The sequence below is a fragment of the Eumetopias jubatus genome, unplaced genomic scaffold, assembly GCF_037043125.1.
Source record: "Eumetopias jubatus isolate StellerSeaLion01/CBP00866 unplaced genomic scaffold, mEumJub1_p1.0 scaffold_16, whole genome shotgun sequence".
Taxonomy (NCBI): domain Eukaryota; kingdom Metazoa; phylum Chordata; class Mammalia; order Carnivora; family Otariidae; genus Eumetopias; species Eumetopias jubatus.
In genome coordinates, this window is record NW_028274822.1 from 78788824 (window position 1) to 78811428 (window position 22605).

The window sequence follows — 22605 nt, forward strand, 5'->3', positions numbered from 1 at the left end:
TTGGAATTCTAAACAGTGTGTTTTTCAATTTCCTAATCTGATTGATCACAATCAGAGAGATTGTAAATTTCATGCTTGTCCATAACACATGCAGGGGCCCAGCTAAGCTTCTAACACTGCTATTCAAAGTCATCCTGGCTGGGTTTGAGTCAAGGAGAGGAGCCAATAGAAGCAGATCAGACCTAGGATCCTGATTGAGAGGGCAGGGGTCCCTCCTGTGACCCCTTCCATGCTCCCAGCCTAGGAACCAAGGACCTGGGAAGTCCTTAACTGGCTTACTATGTTAATCGCTTGAAATGTTTCCTGCCTCCATCTAGGGAGTCATCCCCTGTTAGTCTTCCCCTCACTCACTCTCCTCCAGCCACATTGATTTCCTTGCGATCTTTAAATACACCAAGCATGCGTACACCTCAGGGCCCTTGCACTTGCTCTTCCCTGTCTCAAAAACTCTTTCCCCTTGTTATCCTCACGGCTTGCTCTCTCCTTTCACCCAGGTCCCTGACCACTCCATCCAACAAAGCAGCCCCATCCTCACCCTCTATCTCTTTCCCCTGCTTTATTCTTCTTTGTAACACTTATTGTAACCTGACCTTCTATGATTTCTTCATTTATTACCTTGTTTCTTCATTTATCACCTTTCTCCCTCGTGAGAGCAGGGGCTTGGTGTTGTTCACTGCTATATCGAGTAGGAGCTCAATAAAATTGTTCAATGAATGAAAGCATGATTTTGTTTTTTAGCCACATGCAGCTTCTTCCCTTTTGTGGTTCATTCCCTGTGGCTTATTTTCTCTTTGACACGTGTGGGCTTGCTCCAATCCCCCCACCATGGGTGGCTGCTCAAGGAATGCAGACTGGATTTTGTTTTAGCTAGACCATGAAGGACGAGAAACCTAATGGTCCACACCAGAGTCTGCATCCTTGAGCCAATGACAGAGTAGCTGGAAATTTTATACAATCAGGGCAGTTCCTTTCCACAATCCCCCTTCATTAGCACTTACACTGAGCCCCCCTGCGGATGATGTCCCCTCCAGAAAGTTTAAATTGTTTTTTTCTTCTGGGGAGAAAAAAAAAAAAAGGTCTCCTTTAAGACTCTACTAGCAACAAAGGCCTTATTCATTCTGATCATTCCTTGAATTTGTAGGTAAAATTGATGAAATAAAAGAATCATTCCCATTGCACAGATCAGCCCACTAAGGATAACTGTGTGACTATAAGCAAGGGACTCCATGACTCATGAAGGGTGCCTCCCTCCTCTGGTTTTCCACACCCCTTTTCCTTTATCCCTACCCATATTACAGTACTTAGGACAGTCTGCCTCATGCCATTCCTACTAGTGCCTGTGTCCACCTTTGCCACTAAACTCCGAGGCCCTCCTAGGGAGAGACTGCATTTCATTCATCTATTCCTCTTTGATGGGCCTGGCACATAGTAATAACAAAAACTATAATTTATTATTAATAGTAAGAGCTAACATTGATGGAGCCCTTCCTCTGTGCCAAACAGCACTTTCCATAAATTAGCCCATTCAGTGTTCTCAACAGCTCTTGGAGGGGGCTGCTATTATTAGCCCCATTTTATGGATGAGGAAACCAAGATTGAGAAGGTCAAGTTCCTGCCAAAAAGTCACTAGCATCTGCAAATAAATAGTAAAAGGAAACAAGTGTTTTTGATTAGCTTGCCATCAGGGTCTGTCAAATTTTTTTGAACAGCTCTACACATCTCCAGTGGCTCTTTAGGGAATGCCAAAACCACATTCAAAAATGAATACAGAGCACTGAGGTGGTCAGGTGGCAAGGCCAAGGAAGCCCCACTGTCACCATCAGGCAACTCACCCAGCCCAGGTGTGGAGGGGTGTGGCTCTCTCCCAACGTCTCATTGGGTAACTCACGTCAGGGCAACAAGAGCACTGTTGATGGAGCTCTCGGTCTGTGCCAGGCACTGTACCATGTCCTTTACATGAATCACCTTGTCTACTCCTCACTACAACCCTGTGAGCTCAGTCTCACGCAGGTGGGCAAACTGAGGCACAGGGAGGGTGGAGTGATTAGCAGAGTCCAAAGGTAGGAAAGTAGCACAGCAAGGTTTCAGCCTGAGCAGATCTGACTTCAGAGCCCAAGTTCTCCACCATTCCCCTTTCTCCCCAGAAGTGTTCTCTCACACCTCAAAGAAAGTCTTGGTAACGAGCAATTTAAAAACTCTGGTTTTATTAAGCCCCTGCAAGCCCTTCTACCCCACAGGAAGGTAAAAACAGTCACTCTGGAAGAAAGGATATTTTTAAAAATTTATTGTGCCCCGGCGGCATGCCTGAGGTACTCACAAAAGCAGGAAGTGCATGATGGAGGCTTCTTTCCTCATCACAGGAGTTAGGCTTTTAGGGGTGTTCCCCCCCATTCTTTTCTGGTGGCCTAGAGCGGGGATGGAGTTCATGGAGGCTCACACAGCCCTGAAAAGCACTTCCTGGTGGCATTTCGTCCAACCTCCTGTACCCACACCAGATGACATGTCTGCTCCCCCAGCCAGACGGATGTCTGTATCCCGAGAGCTTCATTCTGACACCAGTGTGAGTCAAATCTGCAGAGTGTGTGTCTCTTAAGGCGGCGTTGATCAAGAATCCCCAGCCTGTCAGGAATGGGGGTGGGCTGGGAGAGAGCAAATCTGACACTGGATTTGGACTGCATGTACTCATTCAGTTAATGCATCCAACTTTCATTCAGTGTCTACTGCAGCCCGAATCTTAAGACAGCACGGTTGCCAAGTGAAAACAGCTGTGTCAGAAATAATGCCACCCCCCCCCCCCAGACCCCTGTATACCATTCAGCAAATTTCACCTTTCACAAGGAGAAAGGTTTGACCCAAACAATAACACTCCCTTTCCAGAGAAAAACGATCATTCATCGCCAGGGCAAGCATTCTCTATGACCCTCAGTACCTTGGTTTTTAACCACAGGCTGTCAGGAAATCACCTCCCAGCTGCCCCTCACTCTGCTCCCGAGGACAGAGTCAGCACAAATGTGCTAACTGATCTCTTGGCACAAAGGGGAGTCTGGAATTAAATGGTTCAAAGGCATTTTTCCTGCCTCACAATTTGGCCATCTTTCCCTTTATGCAGTAAAATCTCCAATAGTTTGGAATTTATGATCCTTTGGACAGACCTGGGCTGAAGTCTGCTTCTGGACTATTCTGCATAGAGAGGATTTTCGAAGAAAATTAATAGCTTGCCAAAAGAATTGTAAAGGGAATTGCTTATTCCATTTAAAAGGGCCGCCTTTCTAGCCCTTTACAAACACTCCTGCGTCCACAAACAATTGATATGCTAATTTCAAATGGTTTTTACATGTTCATTAGGTCCTCAGCTACTATTCTGGTGATATGATTATTACAGTTGGGTCTAGCCTCAGACACTTAAGTTTTCCGCTTTGAGCATAAACTTTTTGGGTACAAACTTTTCTGGGCCAAACAATTAAGAAAGAGAATTAATTAATGCCAGGAGAAATGACTGTACTTCTTCAGTGGGGACAAAAAAGGGGTCTCTTACTCTCCAACTATCTTACTGATTCATGCTGACCGTCTTTCAAGCTCGTATAGGGTGAGGCTGCACTTTGGCCACCCTACATCCCAGGTGGCCTGGGATAGTCCCCGTTACATCTTCCATTCTGGAATAACTACTCACAGCAAACCTTTCGCTCTTGATATGAATAATAAATTATACAGTCGCTCTAGGTTTGATGGAACTAGGGATTCAAACTAATTTTTCAGGAGTTTCAGTCTTCTTTGGACTGGCAGTACCTGGTCATCTCTACACAAATGAAAAGAATACTCTGTGGGGATGTTATAGCAATCCATTCTGAATCTAGATAATTCTTCACCGGCCCTCCACCCCCTAACTTAAAAAGTCCTATCAGAAAGCAACTAACCTTCCCTCAGGGAAGAGAATGATGGGACCACTCCCACCCCACCTCCTGTGTGTTAATTCCATCTCAATGCAGGGCCTGTCAGCAGCTGAAATCCCACAATATTTACTGCTAGCATCTTTTGGGGGAGAAACGGGTAGGCCTGAGGAACACAATACTGGAAGGAAATGTTGATTTCCTTTGGCCATTACAAACTGAGCGGTTTGTTTTAGAAGTGATGTCTATTAAGCAATCACTCTGGACCACACACTGTGCGAAATGTTTTACCTGACTCGGTCCTCATGATTCAATGTCTGAGATGGCTACTATTATTTCTGTTTCAAGCCGACAAAACAGGCTCAGCAAGGTACAGCCTCTTGTCTAGGACACTCGGCTGAATGGCAGAGCTAGAACAAGAATCCAGGTCTGTCTGAAACTCAAGTCTGAGCTCTTAACCACTATGATATACTGCCTCCCGCTCTGCTATACGTTCGGACATTTGAGTCAGACATCTGCTTGCAATCTGATACACAATAAAGCTATTGCCTCATCAAGTATGCCTCATGGAGGGGGAGAGGAAGGCGGGGAGGGGGGAACAAGGGGAGGTTTTGCTTGGAGTGTGATTGTATGATATATGCATAGTGCTATGAAATCAACCAATTGAATGTAAGCTTCTATCCTGGTACTAAATTATCTTCGGAGATAGACTTAAAATATTCTGGGGAAGTTCATTCAGAGGAGGGGTAGCCCTCATCTATAAACACGTATTAAGTGTGTAACCAACAGAACTGGCCTGGCTGGTGTTTCATCCAATCCCTCCCCCATCTCTCTACAGATCTGCTGACTGAGTGCTGGTCTTGACTCATGGAACTAAATGACATTTCTGGTCAGACCAAGTCCTTAGACTGCCTCTAGAGGAAGCCACTGGGGCTCAGCTGATGCTATGCCAGTGTCTCTGTCCCTTTCCTTCCTGAGAACCCAGCTTTGGAAACATGGTACTTTCACTGTTAAGTAAGCATACAACACTAGAAAGGATACAGAGACCGACCTCACTGGATGTGGTTGGCTTGGATGGGGATGGGGATGATTCAGGTTTTACAGACAATCTGTTGAAAGACGACTCAAACCCAGCCTTCCCTGAAGACTTGAATACAAATGCTCCCCACTCGTTTCCCACCCCAAACCAGCAGTAACAGCTATAAAACTGGAATCTATTCTACAGAGGGGCCACACCTGTTACAGAACTATCGAAGAAGATCCTTCCAGCGTGACATAAATTAGGGGCTTATGACTCAGACTTTCACCCCAGCAGTGGTTTCCAGGGGTAAGGAGACCCAAGATGTTAAAAGACACCTAGAGGGAAATGACACCTGGGGGAGGAGGGTTGGCTATTGTTAAGAGTCCCAGATGCATTATGTTGGGATTTAAACAATGCTACAAAAAGCATGAGGGTTAGGAGACTTCGGGCAATTCACATGATTGAGAATATGACCAAGAAAGGGACATGCCAGTAACAGACAGATAGGCAAAGGGTGAAGGTACCAAGTCAGGTGGACTTAAGGCGTTTTCTGTATTCAAATACCACCACGAATCTGCTCTCCTCTTCCTGCATCCCTGAAATATATGGCAGACTCTGAACCAAATGCCACACATGTAGTTTTCAATGAAATTGTCTTTAGTTTCTTCTACAAGGGCATATTCTTTGGCCCACACAGCACCGGATTTGCCAACAGTAGGTGCACTCCAAAGGCGGAATGGATGGCTGAAACCCAGGAAGATAAAACTGCTGACGTCAAAACTCTCTACAAAGAACCTTTTCCCAAGCAGAGAAACATCAGTCCTGGACGGCATTTGGTGTTCTCATTCCCCTTCTCCAGCCTGTGTCACGAGGTGTCCCCCTCCCTCCCAGCCACAAATACTGGCTGCTGTTTGCAGCCTACCACATCCTGCTTCGACTACACACCCATTCCCGATATGTGGTACCCATTTCTCTAAAGACATGCATGAACTAGGCTCCCATCAGACTCCGAAAAGTTCTCCAGCCCGAGTTTGATTCTGTAGATAGGATTCCCCGTCACCCACTGGAAAGTTCAGATCCTGTGGTTCCAGAACAGGCATTCTGTCTGAAGCACTTTCACAGACCTGTTTTCAATCTGCTCTCTAATGGAGCCTGCCAGGATTAATACATCCTCCAAGTGGTCTCCCCTGGTCCACTTTGTTCTTTTTCTCCCACTGAACCACTCATCCAACACCAGCAAAAGATGAGTTTTCATACTGCCTTGATTTTCCCTGACAGAGGGCACAGGTTTCTTCCTTTCATTCTCAAACTCCTCTAAATTGAATGCTTTATGAAAAGAATTGGGTTTTCTCTGTCTTGGAATGTTCTCCCCAGCCTTCTCTCCATTTCACCCCACCTCCTCTTCTCTTTTCTTTCTGCCTTTCTTTCTTTTCTTCCCCTATTCTCCCCCATCCCACTGTTTTCACCATCTGCGGGTCTGTGCTCATTCTTGAGTTCAAAGCAATCAGATCCTTTTCGAAAAACCAAATAAAACTCTTCCAAGATCATCTTCACGATCTTGGAAGGCTCCTCCCTGACTCTTGAGCTCAGAGTACTGGTTTTGGATGCTGGAGAAGAGAGAATTCAGCAGCAGTGGCAGCCAGAAAGGCGTGGAGGAGGGTGCTGTTTAGGGTGTATTTGAGGGAACAGCATATGGGCTTTTGTCAAAATGTTCAGAGCTCGCTAGTTTCTGAGCTGAGTATAGAAATGTGCCGTTACCTCTGAACACCACTTGAGCTGGTTCAACCTTCATCTTCTCTTCTTGTACAACACCCCCAGCCACCCCAAATCCACCATTCCTTTGCCCCCCTGTCCTCTGAGCTCTGATACCAAGAAAAGTTTCTTAGTCAAGTCCTATCTCACCTACACCGCCCACCCCAAGAAAGCAAAACCTCTCAAACAGCAGCTGCCAGGTCAGCAGACAACTGAGTGTTGCTCCCCCTAAAGACTCCCTGTCCCTTCTCACCAGCTTCCACCTCACACAGGCAATTAGTTCCCATGTTCGAGCGAGAGACACCGAGTAGTGATGGGAAAAAAAACAGTCGCCCTGGCCCAGCTGCCTGCATCCACCCCTCAGGGCTCCGGGGACACACAGGCCAGGAAAGAAGGGCCATCAGGGTCTCCCCTTCTAAGAAGGAGGTCATTACCTTGGCAGAGGCTTGCGGGCCGTGATACTGGCGACAATGATGCTCTCGGGACGCGGGGTGGCCACAGCTTTAAAGGTTCCTCGCCAGAACTTCTCAAAAAGCTGCTTCTCCCCTTGCTGAACGCTCGCCATAGCCAACCCAAAGGGGCCCGGGGCGTCCGGGCGCTGTCCGAAGTGCTGAAACGTGGACTCCAAATGGGGGCACACCCGGCTCCGGGCTCAGTCCTTGTGAAACCCAGAGGGGTGGGGTGGCAGAGATCGGGGGTTCAGGGCGGGGGATGGGGCGCCTCAGCCCAGGCAGGCAGGGGAGAAAGAAGGCTGATCCGCCGTCTTTCTTCGCCTTCTGTGTTGTGTCTGGGCTGAGCTCTGAGCTTGCTAAGCCTCCGCGCCCCAGGAAGGGAAGGGAGGGCTGGCTTTCTCGGCAGTGCCAAGAGAGAAGAGGCGACGGGGTCGTCTGTGTGTGCGTGCGCGTGTGAGCTCAGGCGCGCCCGGGTTTTGTCTCTCGCACAATGTGACGTTGGAAGAGGAGGCTGGTCGCGCGAGCAGCACTTTCCTCCCCCCCCCCCACCGCCGACTCCTCCGTCTCTCCTCCTCCCTACCAACTCCCTCCTCCTCCTCCCGCACAGCCTCCTGCCGCCATCTGCATAACAAAAGCCCGCAGGTCTTGGGAGGAGAAAGGGCGGGGCATGTGCCTGTCACCAGGGCCCCGTGGCGACAGAGTTGCGGCGTTGACCCCTCAGAGAGGCAATCCCGGCACTCCGAACTGAACCAGGCAGGACATCCTGCTTCCCAGCCTGTTCTCCTCCCCAGCCATAGCAGGCCTTCCCCCCTTCCCCCATCTCTTCTTGCGTGTCCTCTGGGCCCAGCCACCTCCCTTCTCAATCCCCTTCGCAAGTCTTGTGGCAGATCTTCTAGTGGGGGGGGGGGGAGTAAAAAAACAAAAACAAAAACAAAAAAACCCCAAAAAACTTAACCTAGCCGCCCAAGCCAACTTGACCCTCTCACTTCTGGGAGAGACTGCTTGGGCCAGCAAAGGGGGGTCCCTTGCATTCCTCTTTGTGCCTGGGCACCACGAGATCCCCACCACCCAGAAAGTGCCATTTGATGGACAATCCTTCGCCAATTCGGCTTTTCGCCATCTGCCAAGCCAGGTCCCCGCCCGCAGAGGGGCGCAGCGCTACATCTGTGCTTGCGGCGCTGTAAGGAAGATTTCTTTTGTGCCTCACAGCCAGCCAGCCCAATGTCCCCGCTGCCAAACCCGTCCAAAGGAAAGAGTGCCCCCCACCCCCCCCCCCCAGCCCATCCACTCCTGGGGAATTTAGCCACAACCACAGAAAAGTGGTTAAGAAATTAACATAGCTTGTCTCAGGAAAGGAGTCCCTTTTGGAAAAGTAAAGCACTTAGAGAGAGGGATCTGAGGGGGGAAATCAGGATTACAGGGGGATAGTTACTTTTAGGTCTCGCTCCCCATCTTCTACCCCCTCTCCCACTTCAACCCTAATCCCAGAAAGTGAGAGTTCAGAATCACAAATAAACCCTTAGAGGCACACGGTCTGGGCAGAATTTCTCTAGTTTCACCCCCAGGGTTTTCATTAAGAAAAAGAGACAGTAGCAGGACCCCTCGGCGCATCTCTCCCTTGGAGCCCTTTAATCTCCGAAGAGTTACTACTCCCACTCCCCAGGTTGCAAATTCCTGGAAGGAGGCCTTGCCAACTCTTAAAGGCCTCCAAGCACCTAGCACAAGGTCTGGGCCACAGCCAGAACAAACCCATGTTTCTGGCTGATGCTGACAGGGACAGAGACCAAGAGACCTGGGTACCAATGTGAACTTCAGAAGTTCTTTGAAAGGGAGAGGAGGGGCATGGGAGAGAAAGGGGAGAAGTAAGGCAAAGAGAATAAGACGGGGGAGGAGAAGGAAGAAAGAACCCTGGGGAAACAGAGTATGGATGTATGGATCCAGAAATGTATGTAGCTTTGGATATGTGTGTATTTGGGTATTTGTGTGCCTGCTTAAGAGAGTGACTAAGAGCACTGCTCGCTCTGCAGTGACCCCTTCTGGTCGACAACGAGAGATGCACTTGCCGGCTTCTTGGAGCGGGCTGCAGCAGCCCAGAGGTGGGGTTGGGCTGGGAGCTTGGAGGAGGAGGAAAGTAGAGAGTAGGTTCTACTTGTCTCCTGCCTACACCCCAGCCCAAATTCCCCACTCTGCTATCACTCTTGGGCCCACTGCCCACCCTGAAGGTGACTGTCATCTTAAATGCCATTGAGAGCTGGCCCCTTAAGTAGCCTGAGATATTTAAAACCATCTTTAGTCATGACATTTGGGGTCTGAACTGAGTCACTTGCGGGGGTGGGGGGGATGTAGCTGGGATCCTACCCCCACAAGATCAATCAACATCTCTCAGCCTGTTCTGGTTCTAAGTTCCCAGAATGTTGTTAAAGTTCCATTTGCATAACATTGCCTCTTTTGACCCTAGAACTGTAGCAAGAGGTAGGAGGGGTACCTGCTCTTACTCCTTTTTAAAGGTGAGGAAGGTGAAGTGTGGGATGGTCAGGTGGAAATGTGTAAAAACTACCAGATACCAATGAACCATGTATAGAGTCGTGGTGGTGAGGTTCCTAAATGGTGAATCTTGGGTGATAAATCCCAGGCATCAAAGCCAGGCTACTTGGGTTCAAATCCCAGCTCTGCCCCTTCCTAACTACATGATCATGGAGTAGTGACTTCATATGTCTGTGCTTAAGTTTCCATATCAGTAATATGAAGATTCTATAGAGAGTAAATATCATGTGTTTAAATGTAAGGATTAGAGGACTGAATGCGTGTCCGGGGCACAGAATGGTGTTTGGAACAGTTTACTAAAACGGAAGTTATTATTGGTATTTTTAAGAGCACAGACTTTAGAGTCAGACCGACTAGGGTATGAGGCCCAGCTCTGCCACTTTTGCGCTGGATGGCCCTGGGCTAGTTACAAGTCTCGGCCTCAGCTTCCCCATCTGTGAAATGGAGATATTAATGCACATCTCCTATGGTGGCGGTGAGGATTAGATGAAATATTCCCTGTAAAGGATTTAGCATGGTGTCCGGTTCATAGCAAATGCCCATTAAATGGTAGGTATTATTGCTTATTGCTGCTACTGTTGGAATTGACAGCTGTTGGCATCACAAGTCCTTATTTGGTTCAATAATCATTCAGCAATGCCTCAACTTGGTTAGGTACAATCCCGGGCATGGAGGGTTCAATGATAAACAAGGCATGATCCCTTCCCTGAAGGAGTACACAGTCTAATTCACCTTCTGGGGTCCCATTGCCTAACATCTGTCTCCTTTTCACCTTATCAAGTCTAGAATGCCAACACCAACCAATTAGTAGTGGCTACCTAAAGAATGTGTTGAGAAAGATTCTGAAGTCATGTCCCAGAAAGCCTGCTATGATGGATTAGTGATATTTGCGACCAGCATAGCACAGAGAGAAGCAGCAATTGTGCTGCATGTGACTTAGGCTGTAGGTCTTCTCCAATATGACATAAGCCCCAGTTATTCTATCAGTGGATCAAAATACAACCATCTTGTTCTCATTCCCTCAGGGAATTGCTCTGTCCTCCTAGGTGCAAACAGTCCACCTCATAAATTGCAATCTTTCAATACGCTGGTTAGTGAATACAAGTATGTCACGCAGTTGCTGCCTGTCCTCTGTGGTCTGCTGGTGGCCAACATCCACCAGCAGTTCACCAGTCCATTACGGCACTCTTGCTGGGAGAAGACCTCAGAATCCTTCTCAACACATTCTTTAAAGAGCTACCCCTAACTGGCTGAAGCTGGCATTCCAGATCAAATCAATTTGCCATCCATGTCTAGAGGATGCTTCTTTGCTTGATTGGTATTGTTCTGCCATTAGAAAGAGGGGAGACCAGGGAGAAGTGATTCTAGGAGTTGCAAATCCAGGCACTCAGAGCATGAGCTAAAGAGATTCTTAGGCATCCTTCCTCCTAGTGATCTGAGGAGGAAGCAGCTCCAGCTCAGAGAAATAGTTACCCCTCGACCTAAAGCAGTTCAAATCCCACCTCACTGATGTTACTGTGTTACTCTGGGGAAAATCCTTACTCTATCTGTGCCCATGACTTCTCCAAGTACAATGAAACTGATCATTATCCACCAGCATCAAGGGACATCAGGGTACTTGACAGTCTGTACCCATTTCCAGATGTCCAATGAACAGTGAATGATTCAAATAATTTCTGAGATAATGGGAAATATGATAATGAGACCAATTCATCTGTCCTTGTGCCTTTACACTTCATGCTAAACTATTCAAATTACAAGATTCTGTATTTCTTCATATAGACTTTTGGGGAGGAAAAAATGATTACACTACTGGGGTTTACTAATCCTCACCCCTTGAAAGTCCCACCTTGTGTCTAATCTGAATCCCACCTTTGCTGTTAATTGTCCATTTCTCTTCTAGTACATAGATATACACTGCCTCCAATGCCCCGGGACTAACATAGATAAACCAGGAATCCCTTTTTTCCCCTGGCTGCATAGTTCCCAAGAGTCTACAAGATGCATACATTCACTGCTGTCCCAGATAATAATAATAGTTGTGCTTACCATGTTTACGTCACTATGCTTGACCTTATAGTCACCACTTGTGCTAAACCTCTGATATACAATTACCTCATTTAATCCTTGCAACAACTCTATGAGCAATGAACCACCATTGTCTGAATTTTGCAGATTTGGAAACTGAGTCTTAGAGTGGTGAGAAGATTCAGTATGTGCAATGACATCACATTGAAACAGAGTTGAGTATACTCGGGCGCCCGGGTGGCTCAGATGGTTAAGCCTCTGCCTTTGGCTCAGGTCATGATCCCAGGGTCCTGGGATCGAGTCCCACGTCTGGCTCCTTGCTCGGCGCAGAGTCTGCTTCTCCCTCTCCCTCTGCACCTCCCCCTGCTCATGCTCTCTCTGTATCTCTCTGTCTCAAATGAATAAATAAATAAATAAATAAATACACTTAAAAAAAAAAAAAAGAAAAAGAGTTGAGTATACTCAAGGAAGAGGCTGAAGACGAGAGAAGACAGCGATGGAAAAGTGTGGTCTATGCAATTATTCTGTCCAGTTTGAAAAGCCAATGATATTATACCATTATTTCTCAAAGTGGTGTTCCTTGGAACGCTGGTGGTACTCCCTAGAAAAGTTTTAGGTGGTACCCAGGCAGAGAGAGCACTGAATAATATTGGAGCATGGTCATATATGGTGAGAAAGTGTTCCCTTTCTCAATCAATTTTCTTCCTAGCCATTAGGTTACTTTCAGAAGTAAACCTCTATACCTTGATTTTTCTTGACAGGTCTTGAACACAGCTCTCAGCACTTTAGTTTTCAACAATGAAAAAAATGACTTCAGATTCAGAAGCTTGGACAATGAGAATTTAATAATAGCTTTGCTTTCATTGGATTTATTTTATAGTTATTTTCCACTGTGGACATGTGATACTGGTTTTTCATTTCTAAAATGTCCTCTTTGAGTAAATTTGTTAGGTAAAGAGGTGAGTCACTTTTCAAAAAACTTTTCATTATAGAAAAACTTCAAACGTATACAAAAGTAGAGGAGCTAACATAATGAGCCCCTGTATCCATTTCTAATTTCAATGATTATCAATACATAGTTGATTTTTTTATCTTAGTCTGACCCACTTTCCACACTTCTAAAGCATTTTGAAGCAAATCCAAGACACTATTATTCCAGTGGGAAATACTACAGGATGTATCTCTAAAAGGTAGGAACTGCCTTTTTTTTTTTTAGCATAACTGCAATATCATCATCACATTAGACAAAATTAACGATAATTCCTTAAGATCTGCAAATATCCAGTCAATGTCCACTTTTCCCACAACAGTCTTTCAGTGTTTGTTTGTTGGAATTGAGATTCAAATATGCCCATTCATTGTGGTTGGCGGATGCATCCTCCCTAAGTATCCTTTCATCTGTAAACCGACCCCCCTCCCACATATTCACATTCCATCATTCTTTCTTCTTTGTTTTTGATAAGAAACTTGGCTCTTTGTCTAGCAAACTTTCCCCTAATCTGTATGTTCCTGATTGCATGCCTGTAGCATTGATAACGTTTCTCTGTGCCCTCTATTTCCTGTTAAGGTGATGGTAGGACCTAGAAGTTTTATCAGATTTATGTTAAAAGAAATTCCACCAGGTTAATACTGTGTGATTTTTTTCTTTTCTTGTCATGCTAACTGACACTAAAGATCTTTGCCTAATTTATTAATTTATTAAAGGTTGCAAAATGGTGGTGTTCTCGCCTTTATTTTTCATGTATTAGCTATAATAGTTCCATAGAGAAGTAGCCCCTCATCAACTAGTTGAGCAACTCAGGGTACCATTGTATAGAAAAGGCAGAATAAGTACTTGATCCTTTCCCTTTATTTACCAGCTCAAAATAATAGGTTGGCATACTAACATCCTTATAAGGTATTAGTGAGTGATTATTTTTTTTTTTTAATACTTAGGATGAACTTACATATTTAAATATACTTAGTATGTTTCAACTAATTGCCATTAGTATCCTTAATAATGCTATAATTGTCCCACCTTTAATCAGGAAAGTCTGAGTCCTTTGCTATGATCCTAGAAGCCTCTGATGCCTTTGTTGCTTTCTGATATATCAGAGTTCCAAGCTAAGCTGTCCAGACCTAGAATCAGCCATTTCTCCAAACAGCACTGGGGCCTTTCCGTGGATGCCGGGGTTACTCATCTTTACTGCGTTAGTCAGTCATTGTTCCTAGGACTTTTTAGCATCGAGACCTAGGAGATTTGATTTTTAGATAAAAAATATATCCAGCTTCTACTGACATTTCTAGCTCAAATAAGAGCGGAAGGTTTTTCTTATAAATCATAAATTTTACATTTGTATTTCCTTGTTGACATGCCAAAAATCCAAGTTTAGCAACACCAACATAATTACTCATTTCCTTTATCCCACAATACCACACATGCCTGTTTCAGAACACCCAGACTTCCACTACCACCCATAATAGGATTACTGAAATCAGTTTAAGATTCTTTTAACCTCACTTACTGTGTATTAAAACCAGCTGGAATAGAATCACATTAAGTTTTATTTATTTACTTTTACTTTTGATTTTTAGGGATTACTTCTTAATATAACTTCATTTTTTTTTTTAATTATGTCAAATATTTACACGGTTCTAAAGTCAAATGTGCCAAAAAGGTATATTCGGACAAGTCTGGATGCCCTGTCTTCTCTAGGCCCCTTCTTCTCCCTCTCCATGTATAATTTAAAAATATTTTATGCTTTATCCTTCCACTTAAGATAATATTTCTCGTTCAAAGTTGTTTCATGTTTTAAAAGTGCAAATCCTAAGAGCAGAGGCGAGGCAAGGATGCTACAGAAATCCTAAAGTTGTATTTAAATCACTGAAGCTCAGGGGCGCCTGGGGGGCTCAGTCGGATGGGCTTCGGCCTTTGGCTGGGGTCGCGATCCCGGGCTCCTGGGATCAAGCCCCGCATTGGCTCTCTGCTCAGTGGGGAGCCTGCTCCTCCCGCTGCTTGTGCTCATAGGTTCATTCTGTTGAATAAATAAATAAAAAATCTTAAAAAAAAATAAATTACTGAAGTTCAGGGCACACTGTATAATTTCTCTGTGCAACAGCCTGATCCTGCCTTCTCCAGGCCAGGAAAGGGGCAGGGCCAGCACCAGATTCCACAGCCTTTTGTGCAGAGGTGTGTAGCCTAGCTCCTTTACCGACAAGCGACACATACTTGTGATGCACACACTGTGGGTATCATATCAACCACACTAAGCCACTGTAATATTTAGATTTGAATATGGACGTACAAATCCATGCTCCCCCAAACAGAAAGCTGGAAAGAGAACTTGCCTAAGAGAACCCAGTTTTGCATCTAAATCTAAAAGCCAGTCTTCCATCTGCCTTGGTTCACCTTACTCTGTGTGTGTGTGTGTGTGTGTGTGTGTGTGTGATATTGTTTCTAGTGCCTTCTGCTTTTAAAGATAGGCTGTAACTTCTGAATGTGGTTCACTTTGTTTTGTTTGTTACTTCTTTTCTATTGAAAGGAATACAGAATTCTCTCTTGGAATGTTTTGAAGCAGAAGACAAAGGCAACTGACCTTTGGTTTGGGGGGAGAAAAAAAAAAAAAAGAGAACAAGAAAGAGAAAAGCAAGTCTGCTCATATGCCCCTGTCCACTGCAGACGTGGTGGGAGAGCTGAAGCCAGGCATCTTCTGCAGCCAGGGGCTTTGGGGATCCCTCTCAGCAGCAGCACCCTCCCTCCCACTTTGCCCCTGGATGGAATGTTGCAGAAATAATTACCAAACCAATCGATAGTCAGTGTAGTGATGTGACCACGGTTCTTAATGCATCATTTTCCTCCTAGAAACTCAGTTTGCCTTACAGGAAGGCCAGATTCTACACAAGCTCCCGACAACCCAAAAGCCCAGGATAACTTCTGGACTATTGAATCTTTTCTCTCTGGACAAGCACTGTATGAACATTTCACATTTACCTCTTGCAGCGACACTCCAAAGCAGACTGTAGAAAGCAAAGGGGCTGGTCTGAGAGTACATAGCCCGAATGGCTACATTTCCCTTTTACTTTTTTTTGGTGGGGGGGGGGCGGGGAGGGAGGGAAGATGAACGAATAGATGTGTCCTAGAATTTTGTTTTTAGAAAAGTGGTAAATGCTGTTTTGTTTTTTTTTTAAATCCCTCCCCACTAGACTTTATGGAGAATTCCCTAGGTTTATTATTTGGGAACAGGCATATCACTCCCAGCCCCGTCTATATCCTTCAGGGGATCTTTACATGAGGTTGGAAAAGGCAAGAGGGCTTGGAGGGCCAGGATTTCTGTCCTCACCCAACCCAAGCATCTCTATACCTAACTCCAGCCTCAGCTTTCCCATCCGTGAAGTTTAGGGGTTGGGCCCTCAGAGGTCTCAAACTGGCAGCCCACAGAATGAACCTGGCCTATAGATGTGTTCTACTTGATATCCACAAGGTATGTAAAAATAGAGAACTGGAATAACTCAAATGCTCTCATTTTTGCCACAGACCCCACCGCTCCTAATTGCATCTCACCCAGGCTTCTTCATGCACACACATTTCCCACTGGAACCCTGTAGCAGCTCCTGGACTTGAGTATCTCTCAGGGACCCCCCCCCTCCCAGGGGGGCCTTCTATAGTCTCTTTATGTTTTTCTGTGCTTAGACTATTCATAACAAGAATTTTTTTCTTAAAGATTTTATTTTTTTATTAGAGATAGAGAGCACACCAGGGGAAGCGGCAGAAGGAGAGGGAGAAGCAGGTTCTCTGCTGAGCAGGGAGCCCGACATGGGGCTTGATCTCAGGACCCCTGAGATCATGACCTGAGCTTAAGGCAGACATGTAACCGACTGAACCAGCCAGGTGCCTTGTAACAATTTTAATAATAGCAGAATTAGCATTTGTTGAGCAATTACTATCTGCCTTGCTGTGCATTAAGCACTAATTAATCAATCAATTAATTAACACATCATCTCATTCCCTCCTCAGAGCAATCCAAGAGGGAAGCCAGTATTGCGATTGACCTTTTGTGTACAAGGAAAGACAAGGAAAGTAAGGCTCAGAAGGATATGCACCTTGCCCGAGCATACAGAGGTGATGGTAAGGAGAAGGGCTGGGATTTAGATCCAGGTTTTTCCAATCCTAAAGCCCGTGCTCTTACCCAGAGGTGATATTCCATATACTTTACTGGGACAGTGTGGAGCTGGCTAATCGGATGGATGTTAGGTACAGGGCAGTCTGGGTACCAAGAATATGGCTCTGGTGGCCAGGATAGCGCAGACAGTGGGCCCTGGAGAGGGATCCGAGGGGCAGCCATTTACTGAGGTGAATAAAAGTACTTCAATATTAAATGTCTAATGTGCTTTCTGGCTGAGCGGCAGGACTGCTCTTAACCACTCCACTCGCTGGTGTCTTGCTGGGTCAGAGGCCCTGAAGAATCTTGAGAACCTGTGTTCAAGAAACACAAAGAACATGGTGCTGACCAGACCGATGCCAGGTGATTTTGGGGGTGGACAGGATCTCCTGAGAGATGGAAAGGCGGTCGGGGGGGGGCACCTCAGAAACCAAAGCCAGACTCCCTGCTTTCAGAAACTTAGAAATAAGGAAGGGAGATGGTATTGACCTGGAAAGACAGTTCTGTGAGTTTTTACACGAGCTGAAGGAAGCCAGAGTTAGTATTAAATGGACCATTTAATGTGGCTCTGGCCCCAAACCACGGAGAATGTGGCTGACTCTTAGCAAAGTGATTCAAGTCACGTGACCCTTCTCATTGATATAACACATTTATAAAATTTACTGGGCGCAGGCTACATGCCAGAGATTTTACCCAATGCTGAGGTTTGAACAAGAAGACAATCTCTGCCTTTGATAGGCTCCCCATCCAGGGTGGGGGACAGACGAGTGAACTGCTGTGACTCTGGTGTGGGCAGTGATATTATGGACTAGACTCGGAGGGCTGAAGGTGCACAGAGAAGGAGCCCTCTTCTCTGTGTTCCTGCAATCTGGAAAAAATGAGACCTGAAGTTTGAGATATCCAGACCCAGGAGGCAGGGAGAGGGAAAGAACACTCCAGGCAGAGAACTCTTCTGTAGGAAGACCCAGCAATCAGATAGAGCTTAGAGGATAGCAGTGGTTCTCAGAGTGAAGGGCAGACCAGCAGCATCAGCAGATCCTGGGAATTTGACTGGAATGCAGATCCTCAGGCCTCACCCTAGACTTACTGAACTGGACATTCTAAGAGGTGGGACCCAGAGGGCTGTGTTTTGACAAGCCTTCCAGGTGAATGATTCAAGTTCACGTTTGAGAAACACTGAGAATGGGATCTTGTGCAGGAGTGATCAGAGTGTGGCTGGAGAGGAGAGTGGGGCCAGGTCTCAAGAAGCCTTATAGGATCAAGGTTTTATCTTGAGGGTAATAAGGAGCTTTTGAGGAACCTTAAGAAGAGTAGGACATGACTTTGACCTTCATAAGCATTCCTCCAAACTGAGCTGGTTCTGACTTCTAAGCCTTTGCATTTGCTATTCCATTTGCCTGGAACATTCTACCCCTAGGTTTTTTAAAATAACTAACTCCTTATTCAGATCTCAGTTCAAATGCTAGTTTCCTCTGACCACACAGTAAACAGTTCTCCTCTTCTCATTTCCCCAATCAGCTTGTTTTATTTTCTTACAGCTCTTATCTCCACCTGCAATCATCTTGTTTATTACATGTTCTTTTCCCCTGTCTCCCTCTACTAAAACATAGCTCCAGAAAGGAGGAAACCCGTCTGCCTTGTTCACTCCTGTGCACCCTGCCCCCCTCACCTCTACCCCATGCTGGATAGCGTGTGCTTTCAATAACTAAACTCGGAGAATGAAAGTCGCCGGAAGCCCATGAGAACCCCCACTGTGAAATTTCCCCAATGGTCATCAAAATACACAGACACTGAGGGAGCTCAGAGGAGAGGAATGCTTCAGCAGGTGGGTTTACCTGCGACAGCTTCCAGAAAGAGGCAGGGCTTTTAATCTTCTTCAGGACCATAAGGTAAGGGAAAGAGGAGAAGCCAGGAAGCCATACAGAAAGAAAACCCAGAATGAAGTCAGAAGCCAAAACAAGCCAGTTGAAGGCAAGGAGCCCAGGCCGGTTAAGTGAGCCAGAAAAAAAAAGCAGAGAAGGGGAATAATGAAGAAGGTGGGTGGGAGGGGGTGAGGGGAGGAGGGGGTCCTCATGAACTCTAAGACCACAGATGAGTGTCCCTTCTCAACCACAGCTAGAGGCACCAGGGAGCCATCTGTCTCTCTGTCCATCCATCCCACCCAGACTACTGCCCTCTTCTAAGTTAGAAGTGAGTATTCCTCGATGTTGGGTTTCCGAAAACAAATATAACTTTTAGAATATAAATAAACGAAATAAACAGAGGTTGCCAGGTTTTTTTTTTTTTTTTTTTTTTGGTCAGGTATAAGTATGATCATTTCACAAAATCAAGTACACTTTATATCCAAAATGTAGGAGGGAGAAAACATGATCTCAGAATAAAGAATTTACTCCTGAATTGATAAATCTCACTTGTTGAAAAACACACAATATTGCCCATAGTGGTTTTTTACTCCTTTTGCCACAGACTGGTGGAAAAGACCCACATCAGACCAGGATTAAGTACCTGAACACTGTCCTAGATGCTATACGGTGAGCCCCAAAAGGAGGTTGGAATGTGGCTTCAATGTGTGTATTTAAAATGAATAGTAAAACCAGTGGCTTCTTATCCAGCCTGGAAAGTCAAAGTTAAGTTCACAGAGTCACTAACCTTACAGATCCATCTGTCCAATCCCCTCCCTTACTTTTTTTTTTTTTTTTACATTTTGTACTATGATAAAATATACATAGCCTAAAATTTACCATTTGACCATTTTTAGATATACAACTCAGCGGCATTAAGTACATTCACAATATTGTATAACCATCACCAATAGCCAGCTCTGGAACATTTTCATCATTTCAAACAGACACTCTGCACCCATTAAACACTAACTCCCTCTCTCCCATCCCCCCAGCCCCTGATAACCTATTTTCTCCTTTCTGCCCCTATGAATTGGCCTATTCTAGGTACCTCATGTAAGTGGAATCATCCCCTATTTCTTTTTCTGTCAGGCTTATTTCACTGAGCATAATATTTTTGAAGTTCATCCATGTGGTAGCATGTGTCAGAATTCATTTCTTTTTAAGACAGAATAATATTCCATTCTGTGTATATACTACCTTTTGTTCATCCTGTCATCCACCCATGGATGCTTGGGTTGTTTCTACCTTTTGGCTACTGTAGATAATGCCACTATGAATGGTGCTATACACACATCTGCTCGAACCCCTGCTTGAATTAATTTGGGTATATGCCTAGGAACAGAGTTAGAGAGTTGCTGGGATTCCTAAGGTCATATGGTAATTCTATGTTTAATTTTTTTGAGGACCAACCCCTCATTTTATATGTCAAGGAACTGAAGCTGGAGCAGGTTCAGGATCTGCCAAAGGCCACAGAGCACTGAGGAGGTGTTAGGAGTTGAACTCCCTACCAACCCCAAACATTGGGCATTAACCAAGGCAGGGGAAAAAAACCCACAGGGCCACCATCGAGGGGAGTGACAGGGGTTGAGTGTCCCCTGGGCAGAAGAGTCCACCCTTTGGCAGTCTGTTTTTCTGATCCTGGGTCAAAGGCACACACAGTCAAGAGTCTGCAACTTTAGGCCTAACAGGCTGGGTAAGCAGTATATTGTGGAAGAAGGCAGGCTGTGAATGAAGAAAAATTAAAAGTTTTGCTCAAGTACTCAGGGGAAAGCTCCTACCTTTGGGGGGAAAGTTAGGAAGCAGAGAGAATTGATGAGAACATCCTGGCTTTAGAACATCCTCTGGGCTAGTTCTATAAAAGAAAGGCTCACTCCTAAATTAAAAGCCAAATTTAGGGGGAAAAGATCCCCACCCATGAGACAAACTCATACATTAGTACAGCAAGAAACAGGAAAGCTTCTTTGTTAAGTGCCAGTTAGGGATAGAGCCCAAAGACCTGGATATAAATTCCTGGCTCTTCCACTTACCAACTCCGTGACTTCTGTAAGAGATAACCCCTTTCTGAGCCTCAGTTTACACATCTGTCAAGTGGGGCGACAGTAGCACCTACCTCATAGGAAACTGATATGACTCCTCTAACCCCAGTGAAGCTGGACCCTGGCGACACATTCAGATCACCTAAGACACTTCTTAAAATTCCTGATCCATGGGCCCTACTCCCAAAGATTCTCATTCAATTGGTCTCAGATGGTGCTCAGTGCCCCCCCCTTTTTTAAGCTCCCCAGGTGATTCTAATCCAAAATTTAACAACTATGTTCCCATACTTTTCAAGATCACCTAGGAATCCTATTAAAATTCAGATTCTGAGTCAGTAGGGCCAGAGATTCTGCATTTCTAAGCAGCCCCCAGGTGATGCCATGGATGCTGGTCTACAGACCTTTGACCAGCAAGGTTTAAAAAAAAGCCTAGTCTAGGCCTGGTCTCACCCACAGTAAATATTTTAGTAAATGTCAGTTCAGAAGTAATGATGATATTTAGTGGGCTCTGGAGTCATGGGGAGTGACCCAGTGGTAGGAGTAAATCTACGGTCTCCTAGAAGAAGCAGAGGTCTTTTGCTTCAGTGTAGAGTTTATCTGAAGTGAGTAACTCTTCAGAGCGGCTTCTGTTGCTCAGAGAGATGGGAGTTGGAAGGCCTGAGCATAATAATTGTGAACCAGAGTCCCCTGCCTGCAAGTCAGATGGAGTCTATGTTTATGCATGGAGGTTCAGGTCATGCAGGGATCAAAGCTACAAGGCTAGGAAATGAACTTCTGGGGACAAGTTAAGGTGCTGTAGTAATTTATTCAGGAAATATTTACTGAGCATCTACTACTACACAGCACTGTACTAGGCCCTGGGGTCTAACTGTAAGCATAGCTCCTGCCCTCAAGAAGCTCACAATCCAGTAGGAGGGGGGCCAAACCATTAAACAGGCAACATCCAGAATTCAGAATGATTGACATTCCAATGGGGAAAGTTTTGAGAAGGGTCCTTGGCTCAGCTCGAGGGAGTTATGGAAGATTCCTAGAGGAAGCAATGGCTGAGTCGTGAAAGATACTCTTACTGAGTTATCCAGGAGAGGAGGTGGGAGCGGAGAGGTTCCCAGGCAGGGGGGAGAGCCTAGGCTAAAGCAGGGCCGTGGGGGAGAACAGAGCGTCTTCCCAGAAGCAGCTCAGTTTATGGGCACTGAGGCTGGAGATGCAGCCAGAGAAGAGCCTAGAGCTGTAGAGAGGACTAGAATGCCACACTAAGGTATCTGTACTTCATTTTGAAGCCAGATGTCTGTGGGGTCAACAAAGCCCCTGAAGCTCTCTGCAAAGTTTGTGTTTATGTGTCTGTGTGCATTACCCTAGGATAAAACTACTGGATTTCCATCAGACTCTCCCAACGGATTCCAGACCGCCAGATAGGTGAGAATCCTGGGAGCTGTCGATGGGATCTAAGCCTCCCGTTGGTTAGCATTTGCTCTGTGTAGGCAAGGGAATGTCACAAACCGTGGGATGGAGAGTTCAGTGATGGAGGAAGAGTCTAGCACTCTGTCCTCTTCTTCCCCCTTAAATCTTTGCACATCAACTCTCTCTGCCTGGGACACTCTTTCTCACCCCTGCTGCCACCCACAGCATTAAGAATTAACTAGGGTTAATTCTGATTCATCCTTCAGATTTCAACTCAAAATCTCCCCTCCTTGGAGAAGACTAGCTTGACTTCCCCCATGAAGTCAGCCCCCTCCCATTATACACACTCATAACTCCTCTGAAACAGTTGCCACACGTTTAATTACATAATGAATAATGTAATTCATCACTCAGAGCTGTCTGCATCCCTCCCATCTACCAGAAT

General features: G+C 45.6%; 1 protein-coding gene across 1 annotated transcript in view; it reads right to left on the reverse strand.

Moving 5' to 3' along the window:
• Nucleotides 1–7225, reverse strand: part of SRRM4 (serine/arginine repetitive matrix 4) — a 148774-nt gene extending 141549 nt beyond the window's left edge. The window contains exon 1 of the mRNA XM_028116420.2: nt 7095–7225. Coding sequence (XP_027972221.2) covers nt 7095–7225 — 131 coding nt within the window. The remainder of the gene's footprint in view (nt 1–7094) is intronic.
• Between the last annotated feature and the right edge of the window lie 15380 nt (nt 7226–22605).